Source organism: Salmo salar, chromosome 13 (genome assembly GCF_965601325.2).
Source record: "Salmo salar chromosome 13, fSalSal1, whole genome shotgun sequence".
Taxonomy (NCBI): Eukaryota; Metazoa; Chordata; class Actinopteri; order Salmoniformes; family Salmonidae; genus Salmo; species Salmo salar.
The window spans coordinates 9,778,210-9,803,781 of record NC_138303.1 but is presented as its reverse complement, the minus strand read 5'-3'; the positions used below and the strand labels follow the sequence as shown (position 1 = coordinate 9,803,781).

The 25,572-nt window shown below is 42.9% G+C and overlaps 1 protein-coding gene across 13 annotated transcripts in view; it reads right to left on the bottom strand.

The window, feature by feature from the left end:
* The window catches only part of LOC106566294 (tumor protein D54), a 40,903-nt gene that overhangs the window by 5,388 nt on the left and 9,943 nt on the right, over positions 1-25,572 (bottom strand). For 2 of the 13 annotated variants that reach the window (XM_014134190.3, XM_014134182.3), the window contains exons 2-7: positions 17,322-17,524; positions 16,926-17,074; positions 9,758-9,805; positions 7,774-7,875; positions 2,761-2,787; positions 419-463 (exon numbers count right to left, since the gene is read on the bottom strand). In XM_014134190.3, the coding sequence (XP_013989665.1) occupies positions 419-463; positions 2,761-2,787; positions 7,774-7,875; positions 9,758-9,805; positions 16,926-17,074; positions 17,322-17,524 (574 nt within the window). The remainder of the gene's footprint in view (positions 1-418; positions 464-2,760; positions 2,788-7,773; positions 7,876-9,757; positions 9,806-16,925; positions 17,075-17,321; positions 17,525-25,572) is intronic. The other 11 variants (XM_014134193.3, XM_014134183.3, XM_014134194.3 and 8 more) reach the window with 8 other exon arrangements.

Here is a 25,572-nt window from a genome sequence, read left to right as displayed (position 1 = left end):
CATCATCAGGGCAAATTCTTAGTGGAGTTGATTTACATTGAGTTACCAGTCATATGATGTGTATTGAGTTAGCTCACATACATATATATTCACAGGGAAAAGCATACAGACAGGATATCAAAGTCACGCTTAGTATTTTCATTTAGTTAGAGCCAGCACATAAAACACAATGTTTCCACTACGAATTTTTACAAGGCTGTGTGTATGTATGTATGTATGTATGTATGTATGTATGTATATATATATATATATATATATATAGTGTATGGGAAATTCAAAGACCAAAAAAACATCACAAATAAGACCACAACAGCTGTTACTCTAAAACCACTAAATGTCATAAGGACAAAGTGATACTTAAAGTGATGAAAAAAACAAAACGAAATTGAATTTTTAAAAAAAGTGTGAGCTAATTTACCTCATCGCTGGCATACTTATCGAATGGCGGATGGAGTAGTTGCTACTTTGTAAGCGTTAAAAGGAGGGAGACAAAGAAGAAGTGAGAGCATTAGGAGCCAAGTGGAGAAGAGGGTTATTAAAGCAGCGAGGCAGGCCCAGGCCTGGCCCACCACTGGAGCACTCACACACAAGCAGGGGAACATGGTTACAGCGGGACTGAAGTCAAGTCAGTCAGGTCAAGAAGGATACTGCCATCTGGTGGTTACTTCAGGTTAGTCATTTTTTATTTTAATTTAACAAAGCAAGTCAGTTAAGAACAAATTCTTATTACAATGGACGGTCTACCCCGGCCAAACCCGGACGACGCTGGGCCAATTGTGCGCCGCCCTATGGGACTCCCGATCACGGCCAGATGTGATACAGCCTGGATTCAAACCAGGGACTGTAGTGACGCCTCTTGCACTGAGATGCTGCGCCACTCCGGTAATTAATCATTAAAATATGCAGGGAATTCATTTATATGAACTGAAATCCTCTTAAATAATAAAGTAATTCATGAAAATCATAACCTGAGGGGGAACAAAATTGCATCTTTCAAAGAAAATGCCAACTAAAACGGTACCAGAGCATCAGCTCTCAGACCAACAGGCTCTGCGATAGTCTTATGGCTAAGAGGGTAGAAGTTAAATAGTTAGAAAACTGCTAAATAGTTAGTTGGTTACCCAGAATCTCTGCACTACGCACACTCACAAGACCATAAACTCAGCAGCCAGTTTATTAGGTACACTCGTCTAGTACCGGGGGTCGGACACCCCTTTCCCTCCAGAACAGCCTGAATTCTTCGGGGCATGGAAACGTTGCTCAATTGGTATCAGGGGACCTAACGTGTGCCAGGAAAACATTCCCTACACCATTACACCACCACCACCATCCTGTACCGTTGACACCAGGCAGGATGGATCCACGGACTCATGCTGCTAACACCAAATCCTGACTCTGCCATCAGCATGACATAACAGGGACTAGGACTCGTCGGACCAGGCAATATTTCTCCACTCATCTGTCCAGTGTTGGTGATAGCGTGGAACAGCTTCTTCTTGTTTTGTAGCTGATAGTAGAGGAACCAGGTGTGGTCGTCTGCTGCAATAGCCCATCTGTGACGCGGACAGACCAGTTATGCGTTCTGAGATGCCGTTCTTCACACCGCTGTTGCACTGCGCTAATATTTGCCCGTTTCGTTTGTGGCACAGGTGTTAGCTTGCACGATTCTTGCCATCCTCCTTCGATCTCTCTCATCAACGAGCTGTTTCCTGTAGCTGACTGGATGTTTTATTGTTTGTCGTGCCATTCTCTGTAAAACCCCTAGACCAGGGCTCTCCAACCCTGTTCCTGGAGAATGAGAGTCCCGTTGGTTTACACTTTAACCCTAATCTAGTGCACCCGATTCTAATAATTAGCTGGTTGATAAACTGAATCAGGTTAGTTACATCTGGGGTTGTAGTGGATACCTACAGGAGGGTAGCTCTCCAGGAACAGGGTTGGAGTGAAAACCTACAGGAGGATAGATCTCCAGGAACAGGGTTGGAGAGTCCTGCCCTAGATAAATGTGTGTGAAAAGCACAGGAGGCTGGCCGTTACTGAGATGCTGGAACCGGAGCCTGGCACAGACGATCATAACACGCTTAAAGTGGTTAAGCTAATTAGTTTTACCCTTTCTAACGTTCAATCGAACAGTAACTGAATGCCTCGATGCCCGTCTGCCTGCTTCATATCGCAAGCCGCGGCCACATGACTCACTGTCTGTAGGAGAGATCCATTTTTGTGAACGGGGTTGTGTACCTAATAAACTGGCCCCTAAGGGTATATAAAAAACACACGCTGCTGCTACTCTGTCCTTTATTTTACTCTTATTTATCCTGATGCCTAGTCACTTTACCCTGCCTTCATGTACATATCTGCCTCAAATACCTCGTACCCCTGCACATTGATCTGGTACTCCCTGTATATAGCTCCACATTGATCTGGTACTCCCTGTATATAGCTCCACATTGATCTGGTACTGGTACTCCCTGTATATAGCTTCATTCTTGTTTATTTTATTCCTCGAGTTACCATTATTCTTTAACTCTGCATCTTTGCAAAGGGCTCATAAGAAAGCATTTCACGGTTAAGTCTACACCCGTTGTATTGGGCGCATGTGAACGAATACATTTTGATTTGAGAAAGCAGAGTGGCAGCATAAAGACTATAGCTGTATTAAAAAACAGTCAGAAGTGGTGAAAACTCTAGGTAAGTGGTCATAGTAATTGATGAAGTCAGTAAATTGGGTCGTTCCAGTCCCAGCAACAGAGTAGGTCTTACCTAAAGGAGTTAGAGAACGGCAGCGCTCTGTAGACCAGACGCAGCAATTGAAAAAAACAAGACAAACAAAAATACAGAGTGAGGCACAAGAAGCAACGAGCTGAGCAGAGCTAGCCTATTTATCAAAAAAGGGGCTGCTTTCAGAGGGTACGTCCCAAATGGCATGGCACCCTATTCCCTATTTAGTGCACTACTTTTGACCATGGGGCTATAATAGGGCAAAAGTTGCCATTTGGGACAGTAGCAGATATTGAAATGATTTAAGAAGTCCAGAAAACCTCATTGCAATGCACAGGTCAGCCATGTTTATTTTCAAACCTGGTAGCAATGATGGTGATGGGTACATGATAGATGGCATTGCAATGCACACCAGGGTCCCATGTTCTGCAACCCTGCTGTAGCAAATGTATAGACCTATAGTCTGGTCTAACTCAGACTTGGTCATGGATAACGCTAGATGAAAATGAAAGACAATAACAAAAACATTTTTTTAAAATGGGACAAAAGAAAACTAAGGAACAAGAGTTGTTGCAGCACATTGATACAGAGCAAGCAGGAAGGGAGTATTGTTGCAAGGCCAGAGTAATGGATCCAGAAACAGGGAAACAAGGAGAGAGCGATGACACACACACACACACGTGGACTTGGACAATGTTAATAGACATATTCTGAGATCATGTAGATACTAGAGATAATATGTTATTAGGGTGGTGATGAATGGATAGATGGATTATTTACAACAAATAAAGTGTTGAATTGAACCATATATTAAAAAGGCCTTCAGACATTTGGTTCAATTACGAGTCATCTGTAATATGGCTGTCAAAAAGCATGGCCCACCATAGCTAGTTAAAGTTGGAGCAACCAAGTGGAATTGACTGCAGGCAAAGGTGGTTATCAGTCAAGTCTGGGAGGGTGGGGGGGGGTTAGTGTAAATTCTACAGTGTCTCCTTCAGTAGTCTTCTAGGAGAGTAAACGCAGATTGTGTTTTCTACATCAGAGCTGCCAAAACACTCCTCCTGGAAAACTACTGGCTAATCAAGGGCCTGGGGCCACATTATATAAATGCTGCAGCTAATCAAGGGCCTGGGGCCTCATTATAAACGCTGCAGCTAATCAAGGATCCTGGGGCCTCATTATATAAACGCTGCAGCTAATCAAGGATCCTGGGGCCTCATTATATAAACGCTGCAGCTAATCAAGGATCCTGGGGCCTCATTCATAAACGTTGCAGCTAATCAAGAGTCCTGGGGCTTCATTCATAAACACTGCAGCTAATCAAGGGGCCGGGGCCTCATTATATAAACACTGCAGCTAATCAAGGGCCCGGGGCCTCATTATATAAACACTGCAGCTAATCAAGGGTCCGGGGCCTCACTATATAAACGCTGCAGCTAATCAATGTCCTGGGGCCTCATTCCTAAACGCTGCAGCTAATCAAGGGTCCTGGGGCCTCATTCTATACTGCTCAAAAAAATAAAGGGAACACTTAAACAACACAATGTAACTCCAAGTCAATCACACTTCTGTGAAATCAAACTGTCCACTTAGGAAGCAACACTGATTGACAATAAATTTCACATGCTGTTGTGCAAATGGAATAGACAACAGGTGGAAATTATAGGCAATTAGCAAGACACCCCCAATAAAGGAGTGGTTCTGCAGGTGGTAACTACAGACCACTTCTCAGTTCCTATGCTTCCTGGCTGATGTTTTGGTCACTTCTGAATGCTGGCGGTGCTCTCACTCTTGTGGTAGCATGAGACGGAGTCTACAACCCACACAAGTGGCTCAGGTAGTGCAGCTCATCCAGGATGGAACATCAATGCGAGCTGTGGCAGAAAGGTTTGCTGTGTCTGTCAGCGTAGTGTCCAGAGCATGGAGGCGCTACCAGGAGACAGGCCAGTACATCAGGAGACGTGGAGGAGGCCGTAGGAGGGCAACAACCCAGCAGCAGGACCGCTACCTCCACCTTTGTGCAAGGAGGAGCAGGAGGAGCACTGCCAGAGCCCTGCAAAATGACCTCCAGCAGGCCACAAATGTGCATGTGTCTGCTCAAACGGTCAGAAACAGACTCCATGAGGGTGGTATGAGGGCCCGACGTCCACAGGTGGGGGTTGTGCTTACAGCCCAACACCGTGCAGGACGTTTGGCATTTGCCAGAGAACACCAAGATTGGCAAATTCGCCACTGGCGCCCTGTGCTCTTCACAGATGAAAGCAGGTTCACACTGAGCATGTGACAGACGTGACAGAGTCTGGAGACGCCGTGGAGAACGTTCTGCTGCCTGCAACATCCTCCAGAATGACCGGTTTGGCGGTGGGTCAGTCATGGTGTGGGGTGGCATTTCTTTGGGGGGGCCGCACAGCCCTCCATGTGCTCGCCAGAGGTAGCCTGACTGCCATTAGGTACCGAGATGAGATCCTCAGACCCCTTGTGAGACCATATGCTGGTGCAGTTGGCCCTGGGTTCCTCCTAATGCAAGACAATGCTAGACCTCATGTGGCTGGAATGTGTCAGCAGTTCCTGCAAGAGGAAGGCATTGATGCTATGGACTGGCCCGCCCGTTCCCCAGACCTGAATCCAATTGAGCACATCTGGGACATCATGTCTCGATCCATCCACCAACGCCACGTTGCACCACAGACTGTCCAGGAGTTGGCGGATGCTTTAGTCCAGGTCTGGGAGGAGATCCCTCAGGAGACCATCTGCCACCTCGTCAGGAGCATGCACAGGCGTTGTAGGGAGGTCATACAGGCACATGGAGGCCACACACACTACTGAGCCTCATTTTGACTTGTTTTAAGGACATTACATCAAAGTTGGATCAGCCTGTAGTGTGGTTTTCCACTTTAATTTTGAGTGTGACTCCAAATCCAGACCTCCATGGGTTGATAAATTGGATTTCCATTGATTATTTTTGTGTGATTTCGTTGTCAGTACACTCAACTATGTAAAGAAAAAAGTATTTAATAAGATTATTTAATTCATTCAGATCTAGGATGTGTTATTTTAGTGTTCCCTTTATTTTTTTGAGCAGTGTATAAACGCAGCAGCTAATCAAAGGTCCTGGGGCCTCATTATATAAACGTTGCAGCTAATCAAGGGCCCGGGGCCTCATTATATAAAAACGTTGCAGCTAATCAAGGGCCTGGGGACTCATTCATAAACACTGCAGCTAATCAAAGGTCCTGGGGCCTCATTATATAAACACTGCAGCTAATCAAGGGTCCTGGGGCCTCATTATATAAACGTTGCAGCTAATCAAGGGTCCTGGGGCCTCATTATATAAACGTTGCAGCTAATCAAGGGTCCTGGGGCCTCATTATATAAACGCTGCAGCTAATCAAAGGTCCTGGGCCTTAATTCAATAAACGTTGGATACCACAATATATGCGCACAACGGTTTTCACCAAAAAAGTTGGCATTTATAAAAATGTAACTTGGACGTGAGCATGTGCTGATCCTCCCACAACCTTCAGACCATGAGTTGGCTCAGTGGCTGAATTATTACATTCCCAGAAAGCAACAGTAGGCTATAGTAGCCTTCTGCAGGAATATATGACAATTATTCATAATTGTTTTTTTAAATAAAAACTTAAATATAATAAAATGCTATTATTTGCCTTAAGTGAGAAGAGCAAAAATATATTTTTTATCTTTACATTGTAAAATAATTAGAAATCAGCATCCATTTCATTTCCATGATCATCGCAGAATAAATTCACCTTTTCTGACTGATGGTTTCATACTGGTGAAATCGCCCATCCTAACTTATTGTTGGTCTATAGGCTATTATTCATCCCCCATCTCTCATTTAAAATTGGACCCACTTCACAGTAGTAAATAGATCAGCTATTTCTAGCATGTTGCTCTGTGATCCGAAGTGCAGTTTAACGGTAAAACAAACAGTTCACCTTTACCATCGAGGTTTGTAGGCTACGTATGAATCATTTAACGTGACATACCTCCAATAGACAATATTTCATTTAGAAATATAATAAATATCATAACCATTGCAAAATAAATCCCTCAACTTTTTTGGGGCCATAATGAGTTCATTTTCCTGAAGTAGACATAAAATAAATTACAATGCGCATCTCATTTAATTGAGCCTTAGATAGGCTATTATAAAATTTCAAGTTTTTGCTCTATGCATCCGAAAAGGAGCGAGGTATATAACATACAGTATCATTTAAAACAGGTGAACAGAGGGTTGATCTTTAGCATTGAAGTGGGTAGGTTACCACTGTAAGCAGGCCTACTGTAGTCCCCCCCCCCCTCCGGAGCAGACAATGGTTTAGAATGTGGGCAGTGCAGCTTATTTCTGTTCGGGGGAAGAAAAAAAATAAAGAAAAAAAGTTTGTAATGTTTACAGGGCCACAACAATTTGCAATCGTTGTTGTCTTTCAGAAGAAAAAAAAAACGGTCAGATACAACAAACGTCACTGCAAAAGAAAACGTTCTGCCAACACCTCCAAAAGACATTCGATCACGTTCACCATTGCTATTTACTTTAGCTAGGGTCTTGGACTAATTTCCATATTTACAAAGTGCACAACAACAACAACATGACGATTGAGCATATTACCGCCATAAAAAAAAGGTGAATGATGGGCGTTTCCAGGCAGCGTTATAATGCTCGTTGACACACGCACAGTTTAACAGGTCTGACTCATAACAGGATATATATACACACACGTTGTATATTATAAATCAATATTTGTGCGCAGTCTTTTCAGAAATGAAGCATGCAGATATTTAGTGTCAAATTGACCCAACAGTTATAAATGAGGCCCCAGGTGTGCAGCTGAATCAGGTGTTGTAGATTAGAGGGGGCAGGACTAGCTTTCACCAGAAAGAGGGTCGTTGTGGCCTCACAAAATAAACATCTACAACCTATAGTGGAAAAGAGGACCGAGATGACACCTCCAGGTTTTTACAACTTTGTGGTTGTCCGACCTTGCTCTGGAGAAAGGGATTGAGGCGGCCATTTTGTGTCTTGGTCTGTACCTCATGTCTCCCAGTTTCCTGCTGAGGGCAGTTCCCATGGTGGAGAAGGCAGCAGTGGTCTTCTGTCCCGCCACAGACAGGGTCTCCTGAGTCTTCTTATACCTGGTGGGAGAGGATAAATACAGTATATAAATCATTAGAACATGCTTGAAAACATATCGAAAACAGGGCTCACTTAGTTTGGAATAGATTACGCCTCTGTCGCAAGCAGAAGGAAGATTCTTTGCCACTAAGGGGTTAAAAAGTCTGACAGACAAGAGCAGAAAAACAAATATGCAGAAATACTGAGGAAAACACTGCACAAATACTGAGGAAAACACTGCACAAATACAGGGGAATTAGCAAGAGTTTCTATCCAATACTTGACAAAGATCTCAAACAACAAATTCTGATGAAAGATCATTAAAAAGAAGGTATGCCCACATTTTGAACTGGTTTGTAATGAATTGTTCAGTAGGGCGGAGGGCGACTTCCAACCCAGTAGGGCGACTTCCAACCCAGTAGGGCGACTTCCAACCCAGTAGGGCGACTTCCAACCCAGTAGGGCGGAGGGGGACTTCCAACCCAGTAGGGCGGAGGGGGACTTCCAACCCAGTAGGGCGGAGGGGGACTTCCAACCCAGTAGGGCGGAGGGGGACTTCCAACCCAGTAGGGCGGAGGGGGACTTCCAACCCAGTAGGGCGGAGGGGGACTTCCAACCCAGGAGGGGTTCAGTAGGGTGAGGGGGAGTGTTAATGAGATCAGGTATTGTACAAAACAGCTTAAACCAAACTCTGAACTTTCAAACTGGACATTTCAGGCTTATTTCAGATTTTTAAAACAGAAAATTCATAATATTAATAATTTCAGACCTAAAGCAGGAATCTACCCAGACATCACCGTGCTTAAATCCCCCACAGAGTCCAAATAGAACCACAGGTTTCCTAACAAGATGTCCCACAATGGACTGGAACACATTCCTGCCCATAGTATTTCAAAACCCCATCACAGCCCTCTGAATGGATGGCTGTTCGGCCTCTACAGGGGTGGCACCAAAACTTCACACACGAGCAGGTGATCACCTCTAGCACGGCATCAATAGTCAAGTCACCCCTGATCAAGTAATTTACATTTTACATTTTAGTCATTTAGCAGACGCTCTTATCCAGAGCGACTTATAGTAAAGTGCATATATTTTTATTACATTTTTAAATACTGGTCCCCCGTGGGAATCGAACCCACAACCCTGGTGTTGCAGGCGCCATGCTCTACCAACTGAGGTACAGAGTCCCAGAGTCCCATGAGTAATCATGTTTTACTGGTCATCTGTTCACTACACAAAGTCCTCTCATCTTTATCCCAGAAAATGGATTTCTATTCGGACTGATTAATACAACAATGGTATTGATAACTGATAATACTGAGAAGAGAGTTGGGGGAACAATGCAGTTGGTGGATAATCAATTAACGACGTCATTTCATTACACTTTGTACAGCGGGTCAGAGGTTCCCCAGGAGATGTGATGACCAAGACAAAAGCAAAGTACATTCAGCTAGACTAGGGCAGGCACCCCAGTCTCACTAAAAAACAGCCTCTCAAATCCAGTCCTCAAGTAACCCACGGCGATACCCATTGTTGTCCCACACAAGCTCACATGATTTAAAGTGAAGCAGGAACAGTCAGAAGCCCCTCCCCCCTCTCCAAGCAAACAGCAGGAACAGTCAGAAGCCCCTCCCCCCTCTCCAAGCAAACAGCAGGAACAGTCAGAAGCCCCTCCCCCCTCTCCAAGCAAACAGCAGGAACAGTCAGAAGCCCCTCCCCCCTCTCCAAGCAAACAGCAGGAACAGTCAGAAGCCCCTCCCCCCTCTCCAAGCAAACAGCAGGAACAGTCAGAAGCCCCTCCCCCCTCTCCAAGCAAACAGCAGGAACAGTCAGAAGCCCCTCCCCCTTGCTGAAACAAAATGCAACTCAGACAAAACTAAACAAGTTAATAGATCAACTCACGCTTCAGATCGGGAAATTTCATCCAAAGTTGCAGACGCTGTAAGATATCTACGGACAAACAGTATGACAATTAAATGACTGACTTCTTACAGAGGGAGGAAAGAGCAAGTTAGAGACTTTAAAGTTTACACAACTAGAACCCTTCTACACACACAAATAAGACAGTCCAAAAACTTGCCACAATACTTTGATTTGTTTGAATAGTGCATATACTGAACAATTTGTAACACTATGACAATGCATCAGTCTTTGTTTGGAAAGTTACAGAAGTGGAAAATACCCAACTGTGCTGAATTTCTAGGGGTTTATTACAGCTGGGTTTCTCCCAAACTCGGTCCCTGGGGTCCCCTCTGGGTGCACGTTTTGGTTTGTCTGTCCTAGCACTACACAGCTGATTTAAATTAAACAACTCATCATCAAGCTTTGATTATTTGAAATCAGCTGTGCAGCGCTGGGGGGGGGGAAGAGAAAATAATAACAATAACAAACCAACATGCACCCAGGTGGGGCCACATGACAGAGTTTTGGAAACCCTGGATTAGAGGACAGCACCTTCCTCAAGCTTGGACATAGTTGGTAGTCGCGTCTCGTGTTCAAACTCTCTTAGTAATACTTTCACAAAATAAAGAAATTAAAAAGGTGCTAATGTGTCAAGCATTAGAATCTATTGGATTAGTTACTGATTGAGCACCAACCAAACAGTGCCTGAACATTGTTGTTACTGTAATGACGTCCTATAGATCCCTGTCAGTACAGTAACCTGCATGGGAAAAGAGGAAGTGGCTTTGGTTCTGCTGTCTACAATGGAAAAAAGGAAATACATAGCAAGCATAGCTGTCTGATTAAAAATGTAATAAAACACACAGACAAACCAAATAAAATACCTGTCTTCTAGGGCCCAGGACCATACCAGTATGGTGGCAAAGAAACTAAAACACAAAGCGGATTTCACTTGTTTAAGAACAAAGCCCTAATGTTGGAAATAAACATTTATTTTCCAAGGTATAGAACACTATATTTTACATACAGCAGGTTTTAAAAAGACCAAAAGAGTTGAGTCTGTTTCACATTTCCCATGGATTTATTTTTTGATACTAGCATCACAGCTATAGTGTCATCCCTACACAGGCACTCTCGTTCACGTGGCATTCTTCACATCCTCACTCTGGGTGAGTCATGTGACTGATCAAGCAAGACAACCATTTTTTGGGGCCAGTCCAACATTGTCATCCCCCTCTCTCCCTCTGCCCATGGTCGTTTACCAGTCCAGCTCTCTTTCAGTCTCTCTCACAATCCAATGGCGGGTCTGGTCGAGAAACGCTGAGTGAGAGTGAGTGAGTGAGAGAGAGAGATAATGCGCTGAAAGGACAGTGTAAGATAGCTCACAAATAACTACCATGTCTCTCTCCATGTAGGCCTTCAGCCACCCAGACAATTTCATTTGCTGTAGCAACGGTGGTGGTGGTAGTTTCACTACCTTTACACACAGAAGTAGGATATAATTAAAATGTATAGTGAAAGAGGGGAAAACGTTATTCCCCCATGTATTTCAGTTTCCCTCGTTTTAAGCGTAAAAATCAACCACCAAACTAACAGGAGTAGTTAGAACTAGGCTTTAACCTGTACTGGGCTATTTGGAAACAGCCACGCAAATGCTTTTTCAACATCCTCAATACATTGTTATATTTATAGCCATTTTAACTAAATACCTGCAGTCAACTTGTGCAATACATTAGGAGAAGAAAAAAAAAAAACTGACAGAATTCTTTATTCCACCTGTCACATTCTGGAAGTTTATGGTAGTTCCCCAGAACAGTTAAAGCTGTCACGTGTTTGTTTGTAAACTAGCAGAACGGGAGAAAGCGTGAGAATGGGATTCCAGCTGTGTATTGACAAGGGTTGCGTTTTATATTGAAAGTCTGTGTTTTCTTGTGTTGTTTCAATAGAGAGCGATCAGTCGGCACAAAACAGCTTCATTTTCATCAGATGAGAGAAGTGCAACACTATTTGGCTGGCAGCCACACAAGTAAATTAGCTTATAATGAAAAAGCAAGGTTTTAATTTTTTTTTTAATAGCTAATATTATGCATGGCCATCGTATCTTTTATGTTTATCATAGAAACAACGTTATCCTAATCTAGCATTTTACCAAAAGTAGTCTGGCTACACTGAAAAACAGCACCTGAGAACAGTAGCTCCACATCAGTGGGCTGTCTGCTGATAGAATAAAGGAGAACAGTAGCTCCACATCAGTCAGAGAGCTGTCTGCTGATAGAATGATGGAGAACAGTAGCTCCACATCAGTCAGAGCGCTGTCTGCTGATAGAATGATGGAGAACAGTAGCTCCACATCAGTCAGAGAGCTGTCTGCTGATAGAATGATGGAGAACAGTAGCTCCACATCAGTCAGAGAGCTGTCTGCTGATAGAATGATGGAGAACAGTAGCTCCACATCAGTCAGAGGGCTGTCTGCTGATAGAATGATGGAGAACAGTAGCTCCACATCAGTCAGAGAGCTGTCTGCTGATAGAATGATGGAGAACAGTAGCTCCACATCAGTCAGAGGGCTGTCTGCTGATAGAATGATGGAGAACAGTAGCTCCACATCAGAGAGCTGTCTGCTGATAGAATGATGGAGAACAGTAGCTCCACATCAGTCAGAGAGCTGTCTGCTGATAGAATGATGGAGAACAGTAGCTCCACATCAGAGAGCTGTCTGCTGATAGAATGATGGAGAACAGTAGCTCCACATCAGTCAGAGTGCTGTCTGCTGATAGAATGATGGAGAACAGTAGCTCCACATCAGAGTGCTGTCTGCTGATAGAATGATGGAGAACAGTAGCTCCACATCAGAGTGCTGTCTGCTGATAGAATGATGGAGAACAGTAGCTCCACATCAGTCAGAGTGCTGTCTGCTGATAGAATGATGGAGAACAGTAGCTCCACATCAGTCAGAGTGCTGTCTGCTGATAGAATGATGGAGAACAGTAGCTCCACATCAGTCAGAGAGCTGTCTGCTGATAGAATGATGGAGAACAGTAGCTCCACATCAGTCAGAGTGCTGTCTGCTGATAGAATGATGGAGAACAGTAGCTCCACATCAGTCAGAGTGCTGTCTGCTGATAGAATGATGGAGAACAGTAGCTCCACATCAGTCAGAGAGCTGTCTGCTGATAGAATGATGGAGAACAGTAGCTCCACATCAGTCAGAGTGCTGTCTGCTGATAGAATGATGGAGAACAGTAGCTCCACATCAGTCAGAGTGCTGTCTGCTGATAGAATGATGGAGAACAGTAGCTCCACATCAGTCAGAGGGCTGTCTGCTGATAGAATGATGGAGAACAGTAGCTCCACATCAGTCAGAGCGCTGTCTGCTGATAGAATGATGGAGAACAGTAGCTCCACATCAGTCAGAGCGCTGTCTGCTGATAGAATGATGGAGAACAGTAGCTCCACATCAGTCAGAGTGCTGTCTGCTGATAGAATGATGGAGAACAGTAGCTCCACATCAGTCAGAGGGCTGTCTGCTGATAGAATGATGGAGAACAGTAGCTCCACATCAGTCAGAGCGCTGTCTGCTGATAGAATGATGGAGAACAGTAGCTCCACATCAGTCAGGGTGCTGTCTGCTGATAGAATGATGGAGAACAGTAGCTCCACATCAGTGGGCTGTCTGCTGATAGAATGCCTGTTGGTGAATTCTCATCCGAGTGGAGAAGTGTAACTGAAGCAAAAAATTTGTCTGATGCCGAGCAGAAATTACAATAAGCATTTTAAATCTATGTTTACAAAACACAGCAAGATATTTCTATGCTGTCAAAAAAAAAAAAAAAAGAAGGAATTCTGTGTTAACTAGCAACTTAAACTTAGGTGTCGTGTTACGTGGCTGAATTAAAAAAGGTGACTAGCCAGTGTTAGCTTGCTGCCGTGTTTGAGAACTCAAAGTCCTTTGGATAAGTTATTTGTACAGCTACCACCATCTTGATTTCTTAGTTTTTTTCCTCCTCTCCCTTCTCAGCCTGCCCCCCCCCCCCCCCCCCCCCCTTCTCAGAGTAGTGCAGGCAGGCCCGTTGCCCTAGACTCCACACAGAGAGTGTGTACACATGCTGCTTCAGAGCCAGTACTGTTCTTCCTTCAGACAAGCATGTGTCAAAACTTTGTGCAAATGAACAATGTCTCTCGTTCACATTCACTTGTAAAAATGTCCAAACTCAACAAATGACATTCTGTAGCTCCTACCTATACATGTAGAACTTCATGAGTGGGATTGTCTGTTTTTGCAATTTGTTTATTTTAGTTTGCGGGCGTTGGCCTTCATGTAAATTTGCCATTACTAGTGTTACATTTTGTTTTGCATTCTGGTAATTGACACCCAAATGGGCTTTTTACTTTTTTTTGGCGCCCCCTCGTGTATTAAGCCAGTAATACCTTCAATACCAGGATGAGAGAAGGACGGTATGGATATCAGGATCACATCAAGATACCGACCAACCCTAGTTCAATCTATCAGAGATATTAGGTTGTTGGGTCAGAGGAAGTGGGAATGAGGATGTCACCTTAACACCCGGGAGTCACCGGCTTTAACAGGAAACACAGCACAGGGACACAGGAAGTGATAGAAAACAGACAGACTTCATGTAAAGAGTGAGTCATTGCCAGTTAGCCACCCATCCAAAAGGGAAAGAGATGGACCTAGAGCTCCTTCAGTGGAATAGTACAAGCCATTTCCCAGCCTCCTATAGCAGGCTTTATGTTTAGTCTGACAGAAAAAAAAAGGGACTATATGGGTTAGTCTAGGATAGACAACAACTCTTTGGCAAACCAACAGTGGAACGTTAAAGCAAGGCAGAACTTTGTGGAATGTACAGATAGAAATATTTCTATGTAGAACAAACAAACTTCTGACATGTAGAATAAAGAATCACGTCAGCTCTACTCGTGACATTTCTATCTGCAAAAGATGCACAATATCTGCATACTGAACGTGGGAAAACGTCATGACGACGACACCCAAAGCGCCGGGATAACTAGGAGACCCGTCATCTTCTGCCAAGTTAAAACTAGACTGGACTCTAAAAAAAATATGCTTATATAAAACAGATGGTGTCATGGGAATGTGAGTTCTCACACGCAGCAGGCAGAGGAACCCACAAAAGGACAAATATAGAATCAAGAGCACAATGATACAGTAAGCCAGGGTACACTGCAGACACTGGTAGCCTACGGCAGGGGTTCTCAAATAGACATTGAGGGTGAGAGAGCGGTAAACTTTCTCATTCCACCTCGCCAAGTTTCTCAGTGGTTCTGACATAGCTGGAAACCAGACTGGCTTAGAGATGTACAGCTCAGCACTGTGCCAGGCCGGCTTTCTGACTCATGCTACAATGCCAAACCATGCTGTTCTGACTCAGATGTTCACCTTGTCCTTTTCATAGTGTTGAAACATTAACCCACATTTCTGTTATTTTTAAAACTCATTGACTGAAATTGGTTAAATTACTTGAATTACATTGCAGTTTCTCTAGATGTCAAGCCAGAACTGTGCGATGTAGTAGGGCGTTGTAGTTTTCAACAGGACAATATTCTACATAGTTAATTAACAAATGTTCTGCACTAAACTACAATGACCATAATCTATTGTCTGGTCTATTTTTTTATTTACACGCCTGCTTAAAGACAGAGACAGAGACAGAGACAGACAGAGCGATGGAGAGCAGTTGATTGGCCAGGTATCTCTACCTGTAAATACATGATCTAAGTGACATAGTTGGTATTTAGCAGTTATAAAATTACACCTTATTTACTATGAAAAACTACTAAAATAGTGAGCAGCAGCTTTATCGAGATGAGATGACGTGAAATTAAATAATAAAGTCATCAAATAAAACAAATGTAATAAACACAATAACTGAAATATTTATATTAACGTGAACGATGGTTAATGAGTGATCAGCAGTAATGCACCAGCATCATGGGACGTTTATTCATTGTTTTATACTGTGTTTAAATATTCAACCCACATAATGCATTTCAAGTTTTTTTTTTTTAAATAAATAAATCCAAAACCATGATTATTATTATTTATTTATTTATTTAATTAATAGTCGAACTGACCTCGAAAAGCACTAAAATCGCACAGCACTACCTTTCCAGAACGGTTCCAGAAACGTAACCAGGCCCAGCACCACAGTAGAAATCAGGCATACAGAATGCAACACACTTAGGTTTTGTAGCGCTAAGATACATCTGGTGAGAGTGGTCCTCTGTTTGGTAGAGCATGACACTAGCAACGCTAAAGGTCATGGGTTCAACTCCACATATACAAAAAAAAAATGCACTCACTGTACTGTAACATCTCTTTGGATAAAAGCACCAGCTAATTTAAATATTTATATCTGAGGGGGGGGGGGAGAAAATCCATTAACTAGGCTTCTTCAGAAACTTCAAATCACTGATGCTGACTGATACACCTTCACTATTAACATCAAAGAAAATAAATCAAAAAATAAAAATGTCTTTGCTCCCTCCATTTTGACTTGGTAATATACACGTCACTGTAAGACTTTGAACTGTTTGACAGGATTGAGAAGAAGCCTCGATTTAAAAACGGCTTCTTCACTCAAATCTAAAAGCTGCTAGGATGATGCTAGAATATTACTGCCAAGTCGGCACTAGAAGCACAAGCATTTCGCTACACTCTCATTAACATCTGCTAACCATGTGTAACGTGACAAATACAATTTGATTTGAGTTGAATCATGCTACTTATATAACGCAATGGGCCGTTTGAAACGTTGAATTACAGTGTTACAGCATGACTCCTCATAAACGCAAAAGGAATATTTGAGTAGCAACAAGAGGTCGAAGTAGACGGACATGATTCTAAAGCCTACGGATCACAACCACCTTGATGTTCACTTCAGTGTACTAACAGCTGTGGACCCGCACTCACAGGGCCACTCTGGTCTACACTAAAATAACCCTGACCGGGCCAGAATGACAGAAGGGAACAGCAGAGAGCGTCTAGAAGAATCAATTGACGGACGTTACGGCAAGCAATCAGTTTATGTTATTTTAACAACCTAAGATGAATAATATTACAGATGTTTTTTGTTGTTGTTTAAGTCTCAACATTTTTTTTTTTTTTTTAAAAGGGTCTTGTACTTACGCATTAGAAGTCTGGACATCCTGCCATCCCTTGGTGAGGTTCTGTTTGAGCTCGTTGAGGGGGCTCAGCCCCAGCTTCCTCTTCAGATCGGCAGAATGCTTCTCTTTGGCCAGGAGCACCTGTCTCAGGGTGTTGATCTCCTCCTCCACCTGACAGCAACACAGCAGACTGGTCAACCACTGGCTGGGTCAAACGTAGTTATGAACATTACCATTGTCTGAAACAAAAAGTTCCACTCAAATGTTTTGTGGAACAGATTATTAGTAAATCCAACTCACTCAAAAAGAGATGGGATCAGATTAGAGCACAGGGACAACAAAACAGACAAAACACGAGGCCTATGTCGGTTCCGGTCAACAGACACCGGCAGAAAGACACCGGCAGACAGAACCATACCTTTCCTAGCTCAGAGCGGATCTCCTCAGCCTCCTCCTCTGTGAGCCCTGGGGGTAGCGTGTTGATGGAGGATACCCCCATTGCTCCGCCCTCCACGGGGACATCAGTCAGCGGGTCTGCTCCTCCTGCAGGTCCAAGGCCCTTGTTGGGAGAGTTCAGGTTGATGTCTGGGTCAAGAGAGAGAGTGGGGGCAGGGGGGCATGCTGAGTTGAGAGAGAGTAGAAGGTCTTGAATTGATGTGTTAGTGTCATCAACAGTAATAATAATAATAATAAACTTTATTGGTACAGTGCTTTTCAACAAAAGTGCTTCACATCAAATAAAAGTGCTAACAAAAACAGGTAAACAAAAGGATAGCTAATAATAAAAAATAAAAAAAAAGACATTTAAAGCATCTTTATAAAAGTGTCTATTGTGCAGGGATATAAAAACAGACACTGATCTCCTCTGGCAGACCAAGTCCTGGGGTCCTAATGCCCAGTCTCCTTTCGTTGTCAACCTAGACTTTAGAATGGTCAACAGTGCCCTGCCAGAGAATCTCTGGCTGCGTCCTGGCTCGTAGGGAGATTTGCGGACAAAATGGCCAAGGTTATTTACAATCTGAGTTCTAGCAAGTTGGGAGCTGCCAAATACAGCCACCTCAGATTTTATATCATTGAGCTGATTATTTTTTTTTAAATAAAATTGGTCAGACAGTCAACATTTGATGTCAGCAAGACACTGGTGAAGGGTCACTACGCTAGCTTGGTCACTGGGTCTGGGTCAATAGAGCTGTGTGTGTCATCTGCATAGCAGCAAAACTGAAAGTTATGATGGTGCCGGGACCGATACGGAAACATCCATTCTCACTGAGAAACGTCTGCCGGGGACGATACGGAAACATCCACTCTCACTGAGAAACGTCTGCCGGGGACGATACGGAAACATCCACTCTCACTGAGAAACGTCTGCCGGGGACGATACGGAAACATCCACTCTCACTGAGAAACGTCTGCCGGGGACGATACGGAAACATCCACTCTCACTGAGAAACGTCTGCCGGGGACGATACGGAAACATCCATTCTCACTGAGAAACGTCTGCCGGGGACGATACGGAAACATCCACTCTCACTGAGAAACGTCTGCCGGGGACGATACGGAAACATCCACTCTCACTGAGAAACGTCTGCCGGGGACGATACGGAAACATCCATTCTCACTGAGAAACGTCTGCCGGGGACGATACGGAAACATCCATTCTCACTGAGAAACGTCTGCCGGGGACGATACGGAAACATCCATTCTCACTGAGAAACGTCTGCCACAAAATATATGACCTGAACCAGTCGAGGGCAATGCCGGACAGACTCCCACCCACCTCTACGGTCCACAGTATCAAACATGGCACTAAGATCCAAATGAACTAGGATAGAGCATTCACCGGCAGCAGGTCATTATTCACCGGCAGACAAAAGGTCATTACTGATTTTCAATAAAGTTGTTTCCGCTCTGTGAAGTGGGCAGAAACAATAATTCATACTCAAAATGAGCCAATAATTGCTTGAAAAACAACTTTTTCCAAATATATATAAATATATATATTTTAAAAAGAAGCTTAGAGAAAGGACTATAATTATTTAGTCAGGAGGGGTCTAGATTGGGTTTTTTAAAATGAGAAGCTGGACCAGAGACAGAGTTCAGGGAACTATTTCCAATAGACGGCACGTTGGGGCCAACGGGGAACTATTTCCAATAGACGGCACGTTGGGGCCAACGGGGATCTATTTCCAATAGACGGCACGTTGGGGCCAACGGGGAACTATTTCCAATAGACGGCACGTTAGGACCAACGGGGAACTATTTACAATAGACAAAGTATGCATGGCTAATAAACAGAGTAGCAGAAGCGTGGGGGGGGGGGGGGAGAGCACAAAGTTCAAAGACTAACAGGTTAACAGCATAGACTTGGTTGTGTGTGTAGACCCTGGGGCACAAAGTTAAACGATTCTAACAGGTTAAGAAACTTCCCAGCTAGAACATCATGAATGAATGTTCTCCAAGAATAACAAGCCTGTCATATTTAAAAAGAGTAAACCAAAAGGAGAGATCAGAATACTGCCATGAACAATCTATTAGGTTTAGGAGGGCGTTACACCAAACCAAAAGGAGAGGTCAGAATACTGCCATGAACAATCTATTAGGTTTAGGAGGGCGTTACACCAAACCAAAAGGAGAGGTCAGAATACTGCCATGAACAATCTATTAGGTTTAGGAGGGCGTTACACCAAACCAAAAGGAGAGGTCAGAATACTGCCATGAACAATCTATCAGGTTTAGGAGGGCGTTACACCAAACCAAAAGGAGAGGTCAGAATACTGCCATGAACAATCTATTAGGTTTAGGAGGGCGTTACACCAAACCAAAAGGAGAGGTCAGAATACTGCCATGAACAATCTATTAGGTTTAGGAGGGCGTTACGCCAAACCAAAAGGAGAGGTCAGAATACTGCCATGAACAATCTATTAGGTTTAGGAGGGCGTTACACCAAACCAAAAGGAGAGGTCAGAATACTGCCATGAACAATCTATTAGGTTTAGGAGGGCGTTACACCAAACCAAAAGGAGAGGTCAGAATACTGCCATGAACAATCTATTAGGTTTAGGAGGGCGTTACACCAAACCAAAAGGAGAGGTCAGAATACTGCCATGAACAATCTATTAGGTTTAGGAGGGCGTTACGCCAAACCAAAAGGAGAGGTCAGAATACTGCCATGAACAATCTATTAGGTTTAGGAGGGCGTTACGCCAAACCAAAAGGAGAGGTCAGAATACTGCCATGAACAATCTATTAGGTTTAGGAGGGCGTTACACCAAACCAAAAGGAGAGGTCAGAATACTGCCATGAACAATCTATTAGGTTTAGGAGGGCGTTACACCAAACCAAAAGGAGAGGTCAGAATACTGCCATGAACAATCTATTAGGTTTAGGAGGGCGTTACACTAAACCAAAAGGAGAGGTCAGAATACTGCCATGAACAATCTATTAGGTTTAGGAGGGCGTTACACCAAACCAAAAGGAGAGGTCAGAATACTGCCATGAACAATCTATTAGGTTTAGGAGGGCGTTACACCAAACCAAAAGGAGAGGTCAGAATACTGCCATGAACAATCTATTAGGTTTAGGAGGGCGTTACACCAAACCAAAAGGAGAGGTCAGAATACTGCCATGAACAATCTATCAGGTTTAGGAGGGCGTTACACCAAACCAAAAGGAGAGGTCAGAATACTGCCATGAACAATCTATTAGGTTTAGGAGGGCGTTACACCAAACCAAAAGGAGAGGTCAGAATACTGCCATGAACAATCTATCAGGTTTAGGAGGGCGTTACACCAAACCAAAAGGAGAGGTCAGAATACTGCCATGAACAATCTATCAGGTTTAGGAGGGCGTTACACCAAACCAAAAGGAGAGGTCAGAATACTGCCATGAACAATCTATTAGGTTTAGGAGGGCGTTACACCAAACCAAAAGGAGAGGTCAGAATACTGCCATGAACAATCTATTAGGTTTAGGAGGGCGTTACACCAAACCAAAAGGAGAGGTCAGAATACTGCCATGAACAATCTATTAGGTTTAGGAGGGCGTTACACCAAACCAAAAGGAGAGGTCAGAATACTGCCATGAACAATCTATTAGGTTTAGGAGGGCGTTACGCCAAACCAAAAGGAGAGGTCAGAATACTGCCATGAACAATCTATTAGGTTTAGGAGGGCGTTACACCAAACCAAAAGGAGAGGTCAGAATACTGCCATGAACAATCTATTAGGTTTAGGAGGGCGTTACACCAAACCAAAAGGAGAGGTCAGAATACTGCCATGAACAATCTATTAGGTTTAGGAGGGCGTTACACCAAACCAAAAGGAGAGGTCAGAATACTGCCATGAACAATCTATTAGGTTTAGGAGGGCGTTACACCAAACCAAAAGGAGAGGTCAGAATACTGCCATGAACAATCTATTAGGTTTAGGAGGGCGTTACACCAAACCAAAAGGAGAGGTCAGAATACTGCCATGAACAATCTATTAGGTTTAGGAGGGCGTTACACCAAACCAAAAGGAGAGGTCAGAATACTGCCATGAACAATCTATTAGGTTTAGGAGGGCGTTACACCAAACCAAAAGGAGAGGTCAGAATACTGCCATGAACAATCTATTAGGTTTAGGAGGGCGTTACACCAAACCAAAAGGAGAGGTCAGAATACTGCCATGAACAATCTATTAGGTTTAGGAGGGCGTTACACCAAACCAAAAGGAGAGGTCAGAATACTGCCATGAACAATCTATTAGGTTTAGGAGGGCGTTACACCAAACCAAAAGGAGAGGTCAGAATACTGCCATGAACAATCTATTAGGTTTAGGAGGGCGTTACACCAAACCAAAAGGAGAGGTCAGAATACTGCCATGAACAATCTATTAGGTTTAGGAGGGCGTTACACCAAACCAAAAGGAGAGATCAGAATACTGCCATGAACAATCTATTAGGTTTAGGAGGGCGTTACACCAAACCAAAAGGAGAGGTCAGAATACTGCCATGAACAATCTATTAGGTTTAGGAGGGCGTTACACCAAACCAAAAGGAGAGGTCAGAATACTGCCATGAACAATCTATTAGGTTTAGGAGGGCGTTACACCAAACCAAAAGGAGAGGTCAGAATACTGCCATGAACAATCTATTAGGTTTAGGAGGGCGTTACACCAAACCAAAAGGAGAGGTCAGAATACTGCCATGAACAATCTATTAGGTTTAGGAGGGCGTTACACTAAAATATACAAGAGGGGCTATTTCTTGTTCAAACAAAAGATAAGGCTCTCAAAAATGAGGAAAATTCACCACATGACACAGGGCTACATATAAAAGTGGCCTCTATCAATGACGGCTGCCCCACCACCACAGCCTGGATTTTTTTTTGGTAGATAAGAAAAAAGGCTTGGAGGGGGTAGTTTTATTGCATGGAACTAAAAATCCTTGGGGTTTAAGCCAAAATCTCACAGAGCATGAAAACATCAATGCCATTGTAAATAATTTAAACCATTGCCTACGTAGAGATCTTTACATTCAATAACCCAATCTTGACACGCTGCTAGATTTACAGAGTTAAAAATCAGGAGAGAGTTAGAAGAGCTCCTCTAACTGCACTATGGGACATACCATGTTACCATGTCCCCGTTAGCCAATTATGACAGAGGAGCAATACCAGACTCGGGCTATCCGTCAGTTTATTTTGGTTTTAGGAGGGGTGGAGCAGCTTTAATATTGCAGATATGATGGAAGCGAGACAATCTATGTAAATCGTCTGGATCATTTCCAATCCGCCACATAGATACACTTTTGTTTTTTTTAATATACCTTCCTTTATTATTCCCCAAACCCTACCCAATTGGAGAAAACTAATAAACAATAACACTTAGGCTTCTACATACTATACACAATCTATTTTACAATAGTTACATTTTGATTGTTTTTTGTCCTTCCTCTATTTCTGATGTCCATCCAGTTTGATTTCTATTTGTAACTGTTCTATTTCACAAAAGTTCTGAACCTATATAAATTTAACAGACCCCGTATATTTTTACATTTGTTATCTTATTAGTGCCACCTTTCAACTCCATTCAACCCCTCCCATCTATCTCTTAACACCATCCATATTGGATTGTCAGTCAAACAGTTCGCAATGTTGCTAGAAATAATCCTGGAACCCCTGCGGTTAGGGTGAATCCTGTCTCTTTAAAAAAAATTAAAATAAAAGTGCCACAGCAAATCAAAAGTGTCACAAAAGCAGACATTACTGTCGATACAAAGTTTCTTCATGTACTCGTTTAGGGAAACGAGGCGGTTGAAATGTTAAATCAAATCGTATTGGTCACATACACATATTCAGCCGATGTTATTGCGGGTGTAGTGAAATGCTTGTGTTCCCAGCTCCAACAGTAATATCTAACTAAATGCTTGTGTTCCCAGCTCCAACAGTAATATCTAACTAAATGCTTGTGTTCCCAGCTCCAACAGTAATATCTAACTAAATGCTTGTGTTCCCAGCTCCAACAGTAATATCTAACTAAATGCTTGTGTTCCCAGCTCCAACAGCAATATCTAACTAAATGCTTGTGTTCCCAGCTCCAACAGTAATATCTAACTAAATGCTTGTGTTCCCAGCTCCAACAGTGCAGTAATATCTAACTAAATGCTTGTGTTCCCAGCTCCAACAGTGCAGTAATATCTAACTAAATGCTTGTGTTCCTAGCTCCAACAGTGCAGTAATATCTAACTAAATGCTTGTGTTCCCAGCTCCAACAGTGCAGTAATATCTAACTAAATGCTTGTGTTCCTAGCTCCAACAGTGCAGTAATATCTAACTAAATGCTTGCGTTCCTAGCTCCAACAGTGCAGTAATATCTAACTAAATGCTTGCGTTCCCAGCTCCAACAGTAATATCTAACTAAATGCTTGTGTTCCCAGCTCCAACAGTAATATCTAACTAAATGCTTGTGTTCCCAGCTCCAACAGTGCAGTAATATCTAACTAAATGCTTGTGTTCCCAGCTCCAACAATGCAGTAATATCTAACTAAATGCTTGTGTTCCTAGCTCCAACAGTACAGTAATATCTAACTAAATGCTTGTGTTCCCAGCTCCAACAGTGCAGTAATATCTAACTAAATGCTTGTGTTCCTAGCTCCAACAGTGCAGTAATAGCTAACTAAATGCTTGTGTTCCTAGTTCCAACAGTGCAGTAATATCTAACTAAATGCTTGTGTTCCCAGCTCCAACAGTGCAGTAATATCTAACTAAATGCTTGTGTTCCCAGCTCCAACAGTGCAGTAATATCTAACTAAATGCTTGTGTTCCTAGCTCCAACAGTGCAGTAATATCTAACTAAATGCTTGTGTTCCCAGCTCCAACAGTGCAGTAATATCTAACTAAATGCTTGTGTTCCTAGCTCCAACAGTGCAGTAATATCTAACTAAATGCTTGCGTTCCTAGCTCCAACAGTGCAGTAATATCTAACTAAATGCTTGCGTTCCCAGCTCCAACAGTAATATCTAACTAAATGCTTGTGTTCCCAGCTCCAACAGTAATATCTAACTAAATGCTTGTGTTCCCAGCTCCAACAGTAATATCTAACTAAATGCTTGTGTTCCCAGCTCCAACAGTAATATCTAACTAAATGCTTGTGTTCCCAGCTCCAACAGTAATATCTAACTAAATGCTTGTGTTCCCAGCTCCAACAGTAATATCTAACTAAATGCTTGTGTTCCCAGCTCCAACAGTGCAGTAATATCTAACTAAATGCTTGTGTTCCCAGCTCCAACAGTGCAGTAATATCTAACTAAATGCTTGTGTTCCTAGCTCCAACAGTACAGTAATATCTAACTAAATGCTTGTGTTCCCAGCTCCAACAGTGCAGTAATATCTAACTAAATGCTTGTGTTCCTAGCTCCAACAGTGCAGTAATAGCTAACTAAATGCTTGTGTTCCTAGTTCCAACAGTGCAGTAATATCTAACTAAATGCTTGTGTTCCCAGCTCCAACAGTGCAGTAATATCTAACTAAATGCTTGTGTTCCCAGCTCCAACAGTAATATCTAACTAAATGCTTGTGTTCCCAGCTCCAACAGTAATATCTAACTAAATGCTTGTGTTCCCAGCTCCAACAGTGCAGTAATATCTAACTAAATGCTTGTGTTCCCAGCTCCAACAGTGCAGTAATATCTAACTAAATGCTTGTGTTCCCAGCTCCAACAGTGCAGTAATAGCTAACTAAATGCTTGTGTTCCCAGCTCCAACAGTAATATCTAACTAAATGCTTGTGTTCCCAGCTCCAACAGTAATATCTAACTAAATGCTTGTGTTCCCAGCTCCAACAGTGCAGTAATATCTAACTAAATGCTTGTGTTCCCAGCTCCAACAGTACAGTAATATCTAACTAAATGCTTGTGTTCCCAGCTCCAACAGTGCAGTAATATCTAACTAAATGCTTGTGTTCCCAGCTCCAACAGTGCAGTAATATCTAACTAAATGCTTGTGTTCCTAGCTCCAACAGTGCAGTAATATCTAACTAAATGCTTGTGTTCCCAGCTCCAACAGTGCAGTAATATCTAACTAAATGCTTGTGTTCCCAGCTCCAACAGTGCATTAGTATCTAACTAAATGCTTGTGTTCCCAGTTCCAACAGTGCAGTAATATCTAACTAAATGCTTGTGTTCCCAGCTCCA